This window comes from Elephantulus edwardii, unplaced genomic scaffold, assembly GCF_000299155.1.
Source record: "Elephantulus edwardii isolate Elephantulus edwardi_28Jun2011 unplaced genomic scaffold, EleEdw1.0 scaffold00064, whole genome shotgun sequence".
NCBI classification, from domain to species: Eukaryota; Metazoa; Chordata; class Mammalia; order Macroscelidea; family Macroscelididae; genus Elephantulus; species Elephantulus edwardii.
Window position 1 is genome coordinate 15,477,842 of NW_006399814.1, and position 14,588 is coordinate 15,492,429.

Here is a 14,588-nt window from a genome sequence, read left to right on the forward strand (position 1 = left end):
AGATGACAAAAGTCTCCTCCTACCAACTGCTTCTTGTCACTAGATTGAGATTGGCTACAGTGTTCTGTAAAGGAGGAAGCTTTTTCCATGATGACAATGAAAATCAATTGTGGACACACTTCCTTCTTTCTATGGTCCTGGGCAGTGGCAGATGCTTTCCACATCTGATCTTTGGTGAGTCCTAGTAAAATGGCCAGTAAGTGCCAATAATACAAAGGTGGAGGCCACAGACGAACTGGAATTCAGCAATCAGGCTTCTGTGGTGCTGGGAACCCAGGACTGGTCGGTCACTGGCCTGACTCAGCTTTCCCTGCTCATAAAGCTGCATTCACCAAGAAGCCCTGCTGCTAGAGACTGCTTCCCTTTGTAGGGCATCATTGCTGTCTCCAAGAGACTGGTGATGGGATGGATGATGGTGAAACACAGGATCAAGTACTCAACTCTAACTGATGGTCATACCCAGGACAAAAGCTGCCACGTAGTTGGAGATCTGGCCCATGCCTACAATTATAAACAGCACAGTGAACATCTCGTAGTTCGTTGAGAAAACTTGCAGGAAGCTGAAGCCTGTCTGCATGCCCATGGTCACAAACAGTACATTCTTCCGACCGAACCTGGGAAGGAAAGAAGAGTGAAGGACAGTTAGCTAAGACAGAGTATCAGGAATAGGCTTCACAAAGGGAGGTTCCCCCAGGTCTACCAGCGAGGGCTGAGGGACAGTGCTGCAGAAGTCTCTAGTGTCAAGGATGGCCCAGTTTTCCAGCCTCCACTGGCTGTTCCCCAGGACAAACAAGCAGCCTGGACACCAGGACAGTACAAAAGGTGGTGTTGCAATTATGGTAATGATTAAAATGTACTGAAACAAATTTATACAGCTATGTATAAAGAACAGGTCAGTTTGGAGACTGATGGAGACCAATTATGGAAACTGAAAAATGAAGGGAACATCTGCCTTGACTGTCCATGGTCAACTACTTGAACAGTAATAACAGATACATGGAAGTATCACTTTATTACAGTAATAGCTGCAAAGAAATGTTAGCATTAAAATACCACCACTTTATAATGTCAATAAACAGATGTAGACTTTACATATTAATGATTGCTATTGTTGTTTTGTGTAGATGACATAACCTTGCTTGCTGAAACTGAGGAGGACCTGAAATGCTTCCTGTAGTCTTAAATATGAATTGAAGTTCAACATAAAGAAAAGATTCTCACCACTGCACCAACTGGCAGCACCACGATAGATGGAGAAGAGATTGAGGTTTTTAAATTACAGCTTGCTGGGCTCCACAGTCAACACTCTTGGTACCAGCAATCAGGAAATCAAAAGATGAATTGCAATGGGAAAATCTGCTGTTAGGGACCACTCTACAGTGCTGAGAAGCAATGATGTCAATCTAGAGACTAAGGTGTACCTCTAGGCCATGTCTTCATAATGACTTGCTATGCATCAGAGAGCTGGACAATGATTAAAGACAACAGAAGAAGAATTGATGCCTTTGAGTTGGGTGCTGGAGAAGAGTCTCGAACATGCCATGGACCGCCAAGAAAACAAATAGGTCTTTCATTGAAATGAAAAATAAACAAACTAATAAAAAGACAAACAAACAAAAAACCCAAAAACCAATAGGTCTGTCCTGGAGAGGGTGAAACCAAATTTCTCTGCAGAGGCTAGGATTTTGAAGCCCTGGCTCACATACTTTGGGCACATGGCCAGGAGAGACCAATCCTTGGAGAAGGACATCATGCTCGGAAAGGTGGAGGGACAGCGCAGGAGAGGAGAGGAAGACCCCAGATGAGATGGATTTATATAGTAACTGGGGCAATGGGGGTTGGTGAGTCAAAGTCAGTGAGACTGCCTCAGGACAGAACAGGCTTCAGAGCTGCTGTACATAGGGTCACTATGAGTTGCAGGTGACTTGAAAGCACATAACGACAACATTGTTATTGTTACTTGCTATCAAGTCAACTATGACTAATAGAGACCCTTTGAACAACAAATCTTAACCTTGCCCTATTCTGCTCCTTCTTGACATGCACAAGCCCACTGTCAAAGATGGTGAAGAAGGAGCAGAACTTGCTCAAAGTCTTCCTCTCCATCTCTAACTTCTCATGTTTCTTAGCATGACATTTTTTTCCCAAGGACTAGCCCCTTGTGACAACATGTCCAAAGTAGAGATGAAAGTTTCACCATTCTTGCCTCTAAGAAGCACGCTGGTTGTACTTCCTCTGTGATAGACTTGTTTATTCTGTTGGCCATCCACAGCCTATTTGGGATTCTTTGCCAATATCACAATATTATTTTGGGCAAAAAAAGCAATTAAAAAGACAATTGCTTAGACCATGCACAACGTACTCTTTTAACAGACATCCTTACTTTTTAGCATTCTGGAGAAGTCGACCGCAGATTTTTCCAATAAATATACCTTTTAATTTCTTAGTTCTGGTACCAAGGATGCTGATTATGGATCAAAGTAAAATGAAGTAACTGACAATGTCAATCTTTTTTCCCCATATTGGTCTGTTGTTGTTGTTGTTATGTGCCATCAAGTTGACCACAATTCATAGCAACCCTATGCACAATAGCTCTGAACCTGCTCTATCCTGAGCTAATCTCACTATCTCTAACACACCCACCCTCATTACCCAAGTTACTGAGTCAATCTGTTTCACCCTGGGTCTTCCTCTCCTGCGTTGTCCCTCCACCATTCCAAGCATGGTTCTTTCATTTCCTTGATGCTGAGATGTAATCTATATTGAAGACTGTATTCTTGGGTTGTCTTAAGTGTTTCAATTCTGAAAGCAAGCTTGTGTTAATAACACAGGGTGTTAATAAGTCTTTCTCCAATCCTGATGCCACATTCTTCTTCATATAGTCCAGCTTCCCGAGTGATTTGCTCAGGATGCAGACTGAATACGTACAAAGAAAGGACATAAACCTGATGCACACCTTCCCTCATTTTAAACTATACTGTGTTCCTCTGTTCTATTCAAATAACTACTTCTTTGTCTATGCAAAGGTTTTGCATGAGTACAAATGAGTGTCTTGGGATTCTCATTCTTCTCAATGTTAGCCATAGTTTTGGGGTTTTTTGGTATAATTTATTTATTTTTTATTCATTTCAATGAACACCTACAAAGATTTTGGAATTCCATTCATTCCTTGTTGCACTTTTCACCCCGCCAACCCCAACTCCCCCCCGCCCCCGTTCGCTCCTCTCCTTGAAAAGCAAAAGAAAAACTCCTTCATTGGTACACAATCACCCCCCCACACACCCCATCCCAAGTATACTCAACTCTGCAACCCTCATTCCAGACTCTTATGATAATCATAATACCCTAAAATATATTACTTTTAAACTTTTCTCTCCCTCATAGACTTCAATGCAGTAAACATAATTAATCCAGTTTTTCTCAGTCTTACCCCCACCCCGATATCAGCCTCATTCTACAACAGTGGCACCGTATAGTATTTGTCCTTTTGTGACTGAGATATTTCACTCAGCATAATGTCCTCCAGGGTCACCTATTTTGAATAATATTGCATGAGTTCCTTGTTTTTCAATGCAGCATAGTATTCCATTGTGTAAATATACCAGAGCTTCTCTATCTATTCGTTTGTTGATGGGCACTTAGGTTGTTTCCAACTCCTTGCTATTGTGAACAAAGCCGCAATAAACATGGACGTGCATATATCTGCTTGGATGTCAGTTATGGTCTCTTTGGGGTATATTCCCAGTAGTGGAATTGCTGGGTCAAATGGTATCTCTATTTGCAACTTTTTGAGAAAGCGCCACACCGCTTTCCACAGTGGTTGCACAATTTTACACTCCCACCAACCCGCAAGAGCCAATATTATTCTCAATGGAGAGAGGTTAAAGGCATTCCCTTTAAGAACAGGAACTAGGCAAGGATGCCCAATATCTCCTCTCTTATTCAATATTGTATTGGAAGTCTTAGTGATAGTATTAAGACAAGAGAAAGACATAAGTATACAAATTGGCAAAGAGGAAGTAAAATTATTCCTCTATGCAGATAACATGATAGTATACTTAGAAAACCCTAAAGACTCAGCAAGAAAACTATTGGACATAGTTGACCAATTCAGCAAAGTAGCAGGATACAAGATCAACATACAAAAATCAGTTGGATTTCTCTACAGTGACAAAGAGAATACAGAGCTGGAGCTAAGAAAAGCAATACCCTTCACAATAGCTAATCATAAAATAAAATATTCGGGAGTAAATATAACTAGACGCACAAAAGATCTATTCAAAGAAAATTACAAAAATTACTACAATAAACAAAAAGAGACCTGGAGAAGTGGAAGAATATCCCTTGCTAATGGATAGGAAGACTCAATGTTGTGAAAATGGCAATACTACCAAAGGCAATTTATACATTCAATGTAATCCCAATACAAATACCAATTCCATTCTTCAGTGAGATGGAAAAGGCAATATCCAGCTTCATTTAGAATGGAAAGAAGCCCCGAATAAGCAAAGCCATAATTTTTTATGACCCAGTCAAATGGCTCTGCATAGTCAATAAAACACAAAGTGAACACCTTCCTGGTATCCTCTCCTTTCAGCCAAGATCCATCTGACATCAATGATATTCCTCATACTATCGCCACTTCTGAATCCAGTTTTAATTTCTGGCAGTTCCCTGTGATGTTGTGTTTCAGCAATTTTAAATATAATTTTCAGCAAACTTTTATTTGCATGTGATACTAATTATATTGTTCAATAATTTCCATATTCTGTTGTACCTCTTCTTTGGGGGGGGTGAGAATGAAAGCTAGTATCATAAGAAGAGGCTACCAAACATTGCATGTCCCCTATAGTATTGTTCTCACAGTGCAGTGGTTAAAGGACCTTTGGTGGTGCAGGACTTAAAGAAGGAGGCTGCCAACTAGAAAGTCAGAGGTTCCAAGCCACTCACCATTCCATGGGAGAAAGACAAGGCAGTCTTCTTCCATACAGGTTTCTAGTCTTGGAAATCCTACAGACAATACGTCTCTGTCCTGCAGAGAATTTCTATAAGTCAGAATCAACTTGATGTTAGTTGGTTTGGTTTGCAGTGTGGTGTAGTGTTGACGAAGGGACTGAACCTAAATCTGATCAAGACTCTATATCCAGTTGCCAATTTTCAAGAAATATAGAGATAGAGGAATATGCTAATTCATATCATTAGGATGACTGTTGTTAGGTGCTGTCAAGTATGACTCATAGCGACCCCATGAGCAACAGATCTGAAACCTGCCCCGTCCTGTGCCAGCCTCACCATCTCTGACACACTCAAGTACGCTGTAGCAGCCACTGTGCCAATCCACCTGCTTGAGGGTCTTCCTTGCCTTCACTGTCCCCCCATCTTTCCAAGCATGATGTCCCTTTCCAAGGAATAGCTCTTCTAAGCAACATGCTTACAGTATGCAAGATGAAGCTTTGTTATCCTTGCCTCCAAAGAGCACTCTGGCTGCACCTTTTCCAAGACATATTTATTGGTACTTTTGGCAGTCCATGGCATATTCAGTACTCTTCTCCAATACTACTGTGTTCAAAGGCATCAATTTTTCTTCTATTATCCTTATTCATCAGTAGGGTACAATGATCAAAATTCTGACTGGGAAGTTATACATGTAAAACACCTAGAATTTCACAACAGAAAGGCTAAAAGACAAAGAAAAGGATGGAGAGAGAAACATCCTTAGGGGAAAACTGACTAAAATACATAGCAAAATTTTCCAAGAATTAAAAAACTCACAACTTGTGTTTAAAGGTACACATCTGGGTGATAAACTACTGGGGGAAAATACATAAGGAAGAGATTAAAAGCAAGGATCGATCTCTCTCTCCCTCTCTCACTGGTATCATGCCAGAATTCACTCATAGCTGACCTTCCACTGAGCGTACAAGGCTGGAAATTGTCCATCTTTCCCTTGAGGAGTTGCTAGTGGATTTGAATCCCTAGATAGCTGTGGCCTTTGGGTGAGCAGTGCAACTCCCTACAGACTAAGCCACCAGAGCTCCCTAGACTCAGGACAGTGGTTACTTAATGGGGGGGAGAGAGGGCTTAGTAAGTGGAATGAGGCACATAGACACTTTTCTTGGTAGCCAGTAAAGTTACAGGTGTTGACTATGGAAAAAAACCAAGTTACATTCTTTGACAAAATTTATTAAGTCATACATTTCTGTTCTGTGTGACTATGTATTCATTTTAAAATTGAAAGGGGTTTTGTTTTGCTTTTAAGACAGAGGCAAAAACAGAGAAAGCTATTATCAACCAGTGGGAAGGAGCATCAGGTGGAGGCTGGCTAAAGCCCACCTTTGCTTAATTCATGTTTACTGAACATTATTATATACTGAACATTTATGACCTACTAGGCACTAGGGAGATGCTGTTGCTGTTGATTGCCTTCAAGTCGAGCATGACTCATAGCGACCCTATGAACAAATGGCCTGAAGCCCCTCTACAACTACTGACATTTATCAAAGTTCATAGAGTTTCCAGAGGCATGTTGTTTAGGAAGTGGATGCCACTCCTGCAGTGGAACAAAAAGAGATGCTATCTCTGTCCTCAAGGCAGTCTAGTCCATAATTCAGTTGTTGAGAGAGACATTACCACAGCAATCAAATATTAATCACTACTGAATATAGATTTACACACCAGAGACAAAAGCACTGAAGGAAAGGCATCCAGGTGCACAAGAAACACAACAAAGGAGCCCCTCCTGAACTAGCGTGAGGGCTCAGGAAGGAGGCAGTCAGGGGGGATTTCTCTGATGACAGGCACAGGGCCCAAAAGGAAAAGTAGATGTCCAAGGAGTCCAGGGGCTAAGGACCAAACTTCCAGTGGCACCCGTAGTACAGCGCGGAACCAACGTTACAGTATTCATTTGCTCTTCTGATAGATGCTATGAAGGAAAGGCCTAAGAGAAATAGTTCACCGGGCTAAAGTTAAACAAGGATCCTGATTTAGTCTGCATGGCCAAGGAAGATTTCAGCGTGTAGGGTGAGGAGCATTTCAAACTGTGGGGAAAGTACATATAATTGTGCCTGGAGGAGGGGGACCAACACAAGGGGCCAGTGTGGGCTCTGTCACACACGATGAGAGAGGCTGCTGCCAGCCAAGCTGCACAAGTGCTGCAGTCAGGTGTGAGAGTATGGGGTCTGTCCTACAGGTAACAGGAAGCCATGTAAGCAAGAAAATGACTCAATTTGTATTTGGGAAAAGATTACTCTGGCTGTAGTATGGAGAAGTGAGTGTAAAGGACCCAGATAAGAGAGAGATTAGGCTGGAAGTCTTCATCTTCCTGGTGAAAGAAGACAGCAGCTTGAGGTAGGACTGGCAGTGAGGATAAATAAAAGCAAAACGATTTAAAGGATAACTAGGAGATCAATTCAGTTACGCTGGGCAGGCAATGAGAGAAATAAGGTTGAAAAGAATACCAGGTCTTTGACTTACACGGCTGGATGACACAGAGACTGTGGCAGCCTTCCTCCTAAGAGCCTGTGACCCTGCTCTAGGAAAGTCTAGGATTAGACTTTCAGGCCTAATCCCACTTCTCCATCGTGCACAAGGGCATGGTGGCCTTCAACACAGAGGGGCTGCTTCAACAGCCCAAGCTCTCAAGAACAACGAAACAGTCTCAGGCTACAGGCGGCCAGCAGAGCAAAGACACAGCATTACACTTCAGGAGAGACAAAAGATGGAGCAGAGAAGTCTGCAGAGATAGTCAGTACTGTGTGTCCCAGAGAATGAAAGAGGAAAGAAAGGGCAAATATATACTGCTTGCCAGCTATGGGTTAAGTCTGAGACATTGTTTGTGCCAGGAACATGACAGGTACCTGAGGGCTCTTAAACCCCCAAATCTGGGAAGATGAAATCACCGTCTGGGTTGGACTTGTGTGTGCCCGTGTCTACAAGAGGTGCCAGCGGCTGAAGGAGTAAACTGTGCCCAAGAACCTGACGTGTCAGGGTATCCTCTCCAAGCCTCCTGTGGTAGCTGGCTCCTTCCAGGGGCCATGTCTCCCCTGGAGCAGCTCTAAATCAGGGATGAGGTGTGCTACACAGTCTGCTTGGATATCGACAATTAGAACACCCCAGAAACCACTCCCTCAGTCCAGCATGAGGTTCAAAGCAAAGATCAAGACCAGTGGATGCCTGTCTGGCTAAGTCTTCTGAACGCCCACATGGGAATCCAGTGCTGAGAAGGGGTACACTGGGGTGGATTTCATTTTCTCTAGAACCCTTGACAGTCCTGGAGAACATACAGTCCTGGAGAACAAAAACAGCCAACCCAAACTTAACTGTGCTGCCCCACTTATTAGTGTTTCCCAAACAAGAGTGGTAGCTATGGTCCAGCTTTCCTGGGCCTGGTCTTTGCTCAAGACCTGAAGGGACTGGAATCAGAGCAGCAGTTTCCAACTGAGTTTTAGAGTTAAGAGGTTCCTAAAGGGGAAGGGGGAGCCTGAGTGAGAGCTCTGGGCCCTTTCTAGTATCATCCAAAGGAGTTCCACCTTTTATTTGCTGTATTCATTGCTCTTCCCAGGGTCACTATTAACGAAATGTAGATGCCTTCAGTCTGGTCCAAATTACTCTCTTCACTTTTTAGCTGGAAATGAGTCTTCTTTTTGGCTCAGGAAAACAGACCATAAGAGGCCCAGGGAAGCTTGCTTTCTAAGAGGAGTATCTTCCTAGCTTGTCTGGGGTAGTGGTGCTCACTAGGGTAGGGGGCTACTTTGCCCCCAGCCTAGCAGCATTTTTGGTTGTTGTAACTGTGGAGGAGTTGCTACTGACTTCGAGTGGGTAAAAAGCAGAGATGCTGCTAAATATGTAAATGCCCGAGGCAGCTCTGGACAACAAAGCATTATCCAGTCCAAAATAGCATTAGTGAAATCCGGGTCTACAGGAGACTTCAAGGCTCCCTGACAGTTCTGTGACAAGGGTGGTCTACATGCCAATCACCGGGCAGTCTCTAGTTACAGAGGGAACCAGTAATAACTTCTATACTCACCCTCCCCTCCCAGGGGATTCCTGGAACAGGAGAGAAGAGAGTGGCACAGGAAACCTTTGTATAGCACCGGCCCTTGGCAGTTTGGGCTCAGGGCCAGAAGAGCTTGCTTTTAAAGGCTATCAGCAAAGCAGAAAGTACACACATACAAAAACCCAACGGCAATTATTCATCTACTCCTTCCCAGGGTTGTGCTAGTCTCGTAATTCATGTACATAAAGATAATTCAATTACATCAGAAAAAAAGATTTGAGAACCCACGATTATTTTAATTGCTCTTGCGTTTCAGGCTTATTAATATGCTAGAAAGAAGGCTAAACCTTTGCCCTACATAAAAGCTATTGTTGATCTCCTAGACAACAGGCTGAGTGCATAAATCTATTGCTGTTAGTTAATTTGTTTTGGCCAAGGTTTTAGAACTGGCTTACTTAGAAGTAATGCGATCAAAAGCTGCCTGTCCCACGAAGCCTGGGGTCTCCCCTGGGAGGGGTAGCACTGGGAAGAGCTGGGGGTTGGAGGTAAGGGCAGGGGCTGCAGTCAGAGTAGGCAGCTTTTAGCTATTTCATTCACTATTTACTTACTTAAGTGATCCTAAAAAGAAGATGTTTTCTGGCAAAACTTAAATAGTTTGAAAGACACTATAGTTAGCCCTTTGGAATACTAAGGAAGTCCTTAACCACCTCATGAATTTTGTTTCTACTATTTCCTTGGGAGACCTTTTGGAAATGGAACACTCTCTCCCAAGTAATGCATGTAATATAGTATTATAATGTAATGCAGTAGTCACATGGTAGTCAAGATCTTAGGCTAGCCCATGACTCTGATGATACAGGAAAATATACTGAGTTTCAAATCTGAACATGGATTCCCCTTGTCTCTCACATCAAGGTACTACTTCCAGGTTTCAACTGTCCCTCAGTTCTATGAGGGAGGCCTCCTACCATTTCTATTTGGAGGACCTAAGCCCAGCCCTGGACCACCCCTCGTTCTCATTCTACATTCTCTTCCTAGGCAACCTTCTCTACCTTCTTTAGGGCTTCTAATTACTGACAATTCTCAAATGTGTTTCTCCAGCCTAAATCTCCATATCCATTAAAAAACCACACAACCACCAACCAAAAAACCCACTGATGCTGGGTTGATTCTGACTCATGTAGCTTCAAACTGACATGTTCACCCTGAACTCAATATCCCACACAAATTGAATCCTTCAGGATTTTCTGTCTCCGAGAAGGGCATCACTGGCCATCAGCTCCTTCCCTTACCATATTCGACCCACCACCAAGTCCTGCTGAGTTTACTTACTACCGTACTTCTTCCCATTGCAAACATCATCATCCTAGTCAAAGCCTCCATCAAACTATGGTGACAGCCTCTTAATCAGTTATCTATACATACTGTAGCAGTTCTTCAATCATTTCTCTACAGGCTTGGGAGATTGCCCTCCTTTCCCCCAGAGTGGCTGCTGGATTTGAACTGAGTACCTTTGCTCCTTAACACTAGGCCACCACTGCTCTATAACAGTCCAAACTTCTGACTCTGATGGCTGTACTGAGACCTGTCTTTTCTGCTCAAGCTTCTGCCCTCCTGTTTTCATCTCTACAATATTCTTGACACCCTCTAACACAATGGACTTTCCCTGCCTCCCTAACACCCCCAAATTATAAAGTATGTTACAGGAACTCTGCTGGTGCAGCAAATTAAGTATTAGGCTTAAATGAAAAGTTGGTGATTTTTTTCCAAAAACTCCTTGGGAGAAAGAGGAAATCTGTTTCTGTAAAGATTTACAGCCTTACACAATCTATGGGGCAATTCTAATCTATCGATACAGCTGCTATGAGTTGGCACTGACTTGACAGCAGTGGGTTGGGTTGGGTTGGGTTTTTAAATGTGCTATGTCCACTGGTCTGACTCTGAGAAGAATGGGAATCCCAGAACATTTGATTGTGCTAATGCGAAACCTATACTTGGATCAAGAGGCAGTAGTCAGAACAGAGCAAAGAAACACTACATGGTTCAAAATCAAGAAGGGGGTCCGTCAGGGATATATTCAGTCTCCATACGTTTTCAATCTGTATGCAGAACAGATCATCAGAGACACTGGGCTGTACAAGGAGTAATGTGGCATCAGGACTGGTGGAAGAATTATCAACAAGCTGCGTTATGCAGTTGACACAACCCTACTTACTGAAACTGAGGAGGACCTGAAGCACTTGCTGAAGAAGGTCAAGGACTGCAGCCTTCAATATGGATTGAAGCTCAACATCAAGAAAACAAAGATTCTCACCACTGGGCCAATTGGCAGCATCAGTATGGATGGTGAAGAGATTAAGATAGTTAACAGTTTTCGTTTACTTGGTTCCACAGTCAACACTCTTGGTAACAGCAGCCAGGAAATCAGGAGATGAATTGCATTGGGAAAGTCAGCTGTGAGGGACCTCTCAAGAGTACTGAAGAGCAACGACATCAGGCTGGAGACTAAGGTGCACCTGATCCAGGCTATAGTCTTTGCAATTACGTGCTATGCATTGGAGAGTTGGACAATGAATAGGGATGACAGAAAGAGGTTGAGGTGTGGTGCTGGAGAAGAGTGTTGAATATACCATGAACTACTAGGAGAACAAACAGGTTTGTCCTGGAGAGGGTGAAGCCAGAATGCTCCTCGGAGTCAAGGATTCTGAAGCTTCATCTGACAAACTTTGGGCATGTTGCAAGGAGGGACTGGTCCTTGGAGAGGGACATGATGCTTGGGAGAGTGGAGGGCCGGCACAGGAGAGGAAGACTTTCAATGAGATGGATTGAGTCTGTGAGTGGAGTGGTGGGAATGAGTGTGTTTGAGATGGCGAAGTAGGCACAGGATAGAACAACGTTTAGAGTTCTTGTACATATGGTTGCTATGAGTCGCAAGCGACTCGATGACACATTACAACAACAACAACATGTCCACTGATGGTCTAGTGGCAAGAAGTTGCACTGCAATCCTGAAATTAGTGGTTCGGATCCACCAGTTGCTTTGTGGGCGAAAGATGGGAAATCTTCTGTTCAATTTACTGACTCTGAAAACCCTCTGGAGAGTAAGTTATGGATCAGTTCCAACTTCATGGAACAAAAACTCTCTGTACACAGAATGGTTATCCCCTTACCTCACCTTTAGCTGGCTAATTTCTAGGTATCTCTCATATTTCAGCTCATGCATTACCATCTCAAGGACGCCTTCCCTGACTTCCTCTGCTGGACACTCTCTTAGAACCTTGTACTTCTGTCACTCTACTGAAAGTTAACAATTATTTGCTCAATTTAATATATTCTGCCTTACTAGGAGGAAATTCTAATGAGGCAAGGAGCTAGATCAGTAGTCAAGATAATATAGAAGAATAGTTAATATTAGAATCTTTGGGTCAAGACTCTTGTTGTTGAGTACTTCCCAATAAGTGTTTCATTTCCTCTCTGTTTTCTGCAAGTTTGTATCACGTACATATTGCAGGTTGATGAATCTTCCTCCAATCCTGGTGAAATATTCATCTAGTCTAGTTTCTGAGATCATTTATTCACTCTTGATACAAATTGAATAGGTATGTTGAAAGGATTACAGCCCTTAGGCACGTATGTCCTGATTTTAAACCATGAATTATCCCTTTGCCCTGTTCAAACAACTGCATTTTGGTCATGTATAGAGGCACTTGCATAAGCACAATTAAGTGTTCTCTAATTCCATTCTCCTCAACATTATCCCTAAATTGTTATGATCCACACAACTGAATGCCTTTGCATAGTTAAAGCACAAACATACTTCTGGTATTCTCTACTTTTAGCCAATTATCTACCTAATGTCAACATCCTCACTCCTTCTTCTGAATCTGGCTTGAATTTCTGGCAGTTCCATGTTAATGCATTGTTCCAGATGTTTTAAAATTACTTTTAATAAGATGTTACTTGTATGTTACATTAATGTCATTGTTTGAAAATTTATTCATTCTGTTTGATCATTTTTTTTAAATAGGTACAAACAAGGATCTCTTTATTTGATTGACCAGACGGCTGTCTTTCTAATTTCTTGACATAGACAAGTGAATATACTCAGGGCTGCATGTTTGTTCAAACAACTGATATCCAATGAATTCTTGGAGTCTTATTTTTGCCAATGCCTTGATTCTTGATCATATGCACTTCATGGCATGACTGAGCCCTGACCAATTAATTTTTTTCCCTTCTCTTATTTTTATTGATGAGAATTAACTTTCCCCATGAGTATCTATTACGACTGCTCTTGTTTTATGTTGTTGTTTTGTATCTTAGGAGTCAGAATCACCTCACAGCTGACCTTCCAGTGGGTTTTCAGAAGCTGCAAATTGCATAGGAGTTGACTGCCCTTCGTTCTTTCTTCGTGCAGCTTGTGGATTCAAACTGTGTGTCTTTGTATTGGCAGCACAATTTCTTACCACACAACATCAAGAAAACAAAGATTCTCACCACTGGGCCGACTGGCAGCATCATAATGGATGATGAAGAGATTGAGATTGTTCACAGTTTGGGTTTGCGTGGCTCCACAGTCCACATTCTTGGCACCAGCAGCCAGGACTGCGATGGGAAAGTCTGAGGTTAGAGGCCTTTCTAAAGTACTGAATGAAGTGCAATGATGTCAGTCTGGAGACTAAGGTGTGCTTGATACATGCCAGGGTCTTTGCAATCACCTGCTATGTATCAGAGAGCTAGACGATGACTAAGGATGATAGAATGAGAATTGATGCCCTTGAGCTGTGGTGTTGGAGATGAGTATTGAATATACCATGGAATGCTAAGAAAACGAACAGGTTTGTCCTGGAGAGGGTGAAGCCGGGCTGCTCCATGGAGGCAAGGATTCTGAAGCTTCATCTGACATACTTTGGACATGTTTCAAGGAGGGACCAGTCCTTGGAGAAGGATGTCATGCTTGGGAGGGTGGAAGGGCAGTGGAGGAGAGGAAGCCCCTCTGTTAGATGGATTGATTCAAAGACTGGGGTAAATGGGGGTAAGTTTGTCGGAGATGGTGGGATTGGCACAGGATTGGCATAGGGCAGAGTCTAGGGCTGTTGTACATAAGGTCGCTATGAGTCACAGTTGACTCCACGGCCCATAACAAAAAACAACATATTTTTATTGGTTTGCATACAATCATTCATATACATTATTTCAGTATTTACATAGTGTTTTAGAAAATCATTTACATTGTGTTTTGTTCATATATATTATTTCATATAATCATTCATATACATTGTATTTTATATCATTAATTACTATTGATCCATTTCTATCTTTTTAAATCTCCATTGTCCTTTCCTTTTTTTCACCTGCACCCCCATCTACCCACTACCTCCACTATCCTAGTGATTTCTCTCCCTCCACTTTTTCTGATCCTTTATTACTTTCCCTTTCACCCTTTTGAAAATAATCACACACACACACACACACACACACACACACACACACACACACACACCCTCCTACTTGCTGAAACTGAGGAGGACCTGAAGCGCTTGCTGCAGAGGGTCAAGGACTGCAGCCTCCAATATGGATTGAGGCTCAATGT

General features: G+C 42.6%; 1 protein-coding gene across 1 annotated transcript in view; it reads right to left on the bottom strand.

Moving 5' to 3' along the window:
* Positions 1-14,588, bottom strand: part of SLC22A5 (solute carrier family 22 (organic cation/carnitine transporter), member 5) — a 50,442-nt gene that overhangs the window by 14,585 nt on the left and 21,269 nt on the right. The window contains exon 3 of the mRNA XM_006888086.1: positions 460-614. Coding sequence (XP_006888148.1) covers positions 460-614 — 155 coding nt within the window. The remainder of the gene's footprint in view (positions 1-459; positions 615-14,588) is intronic.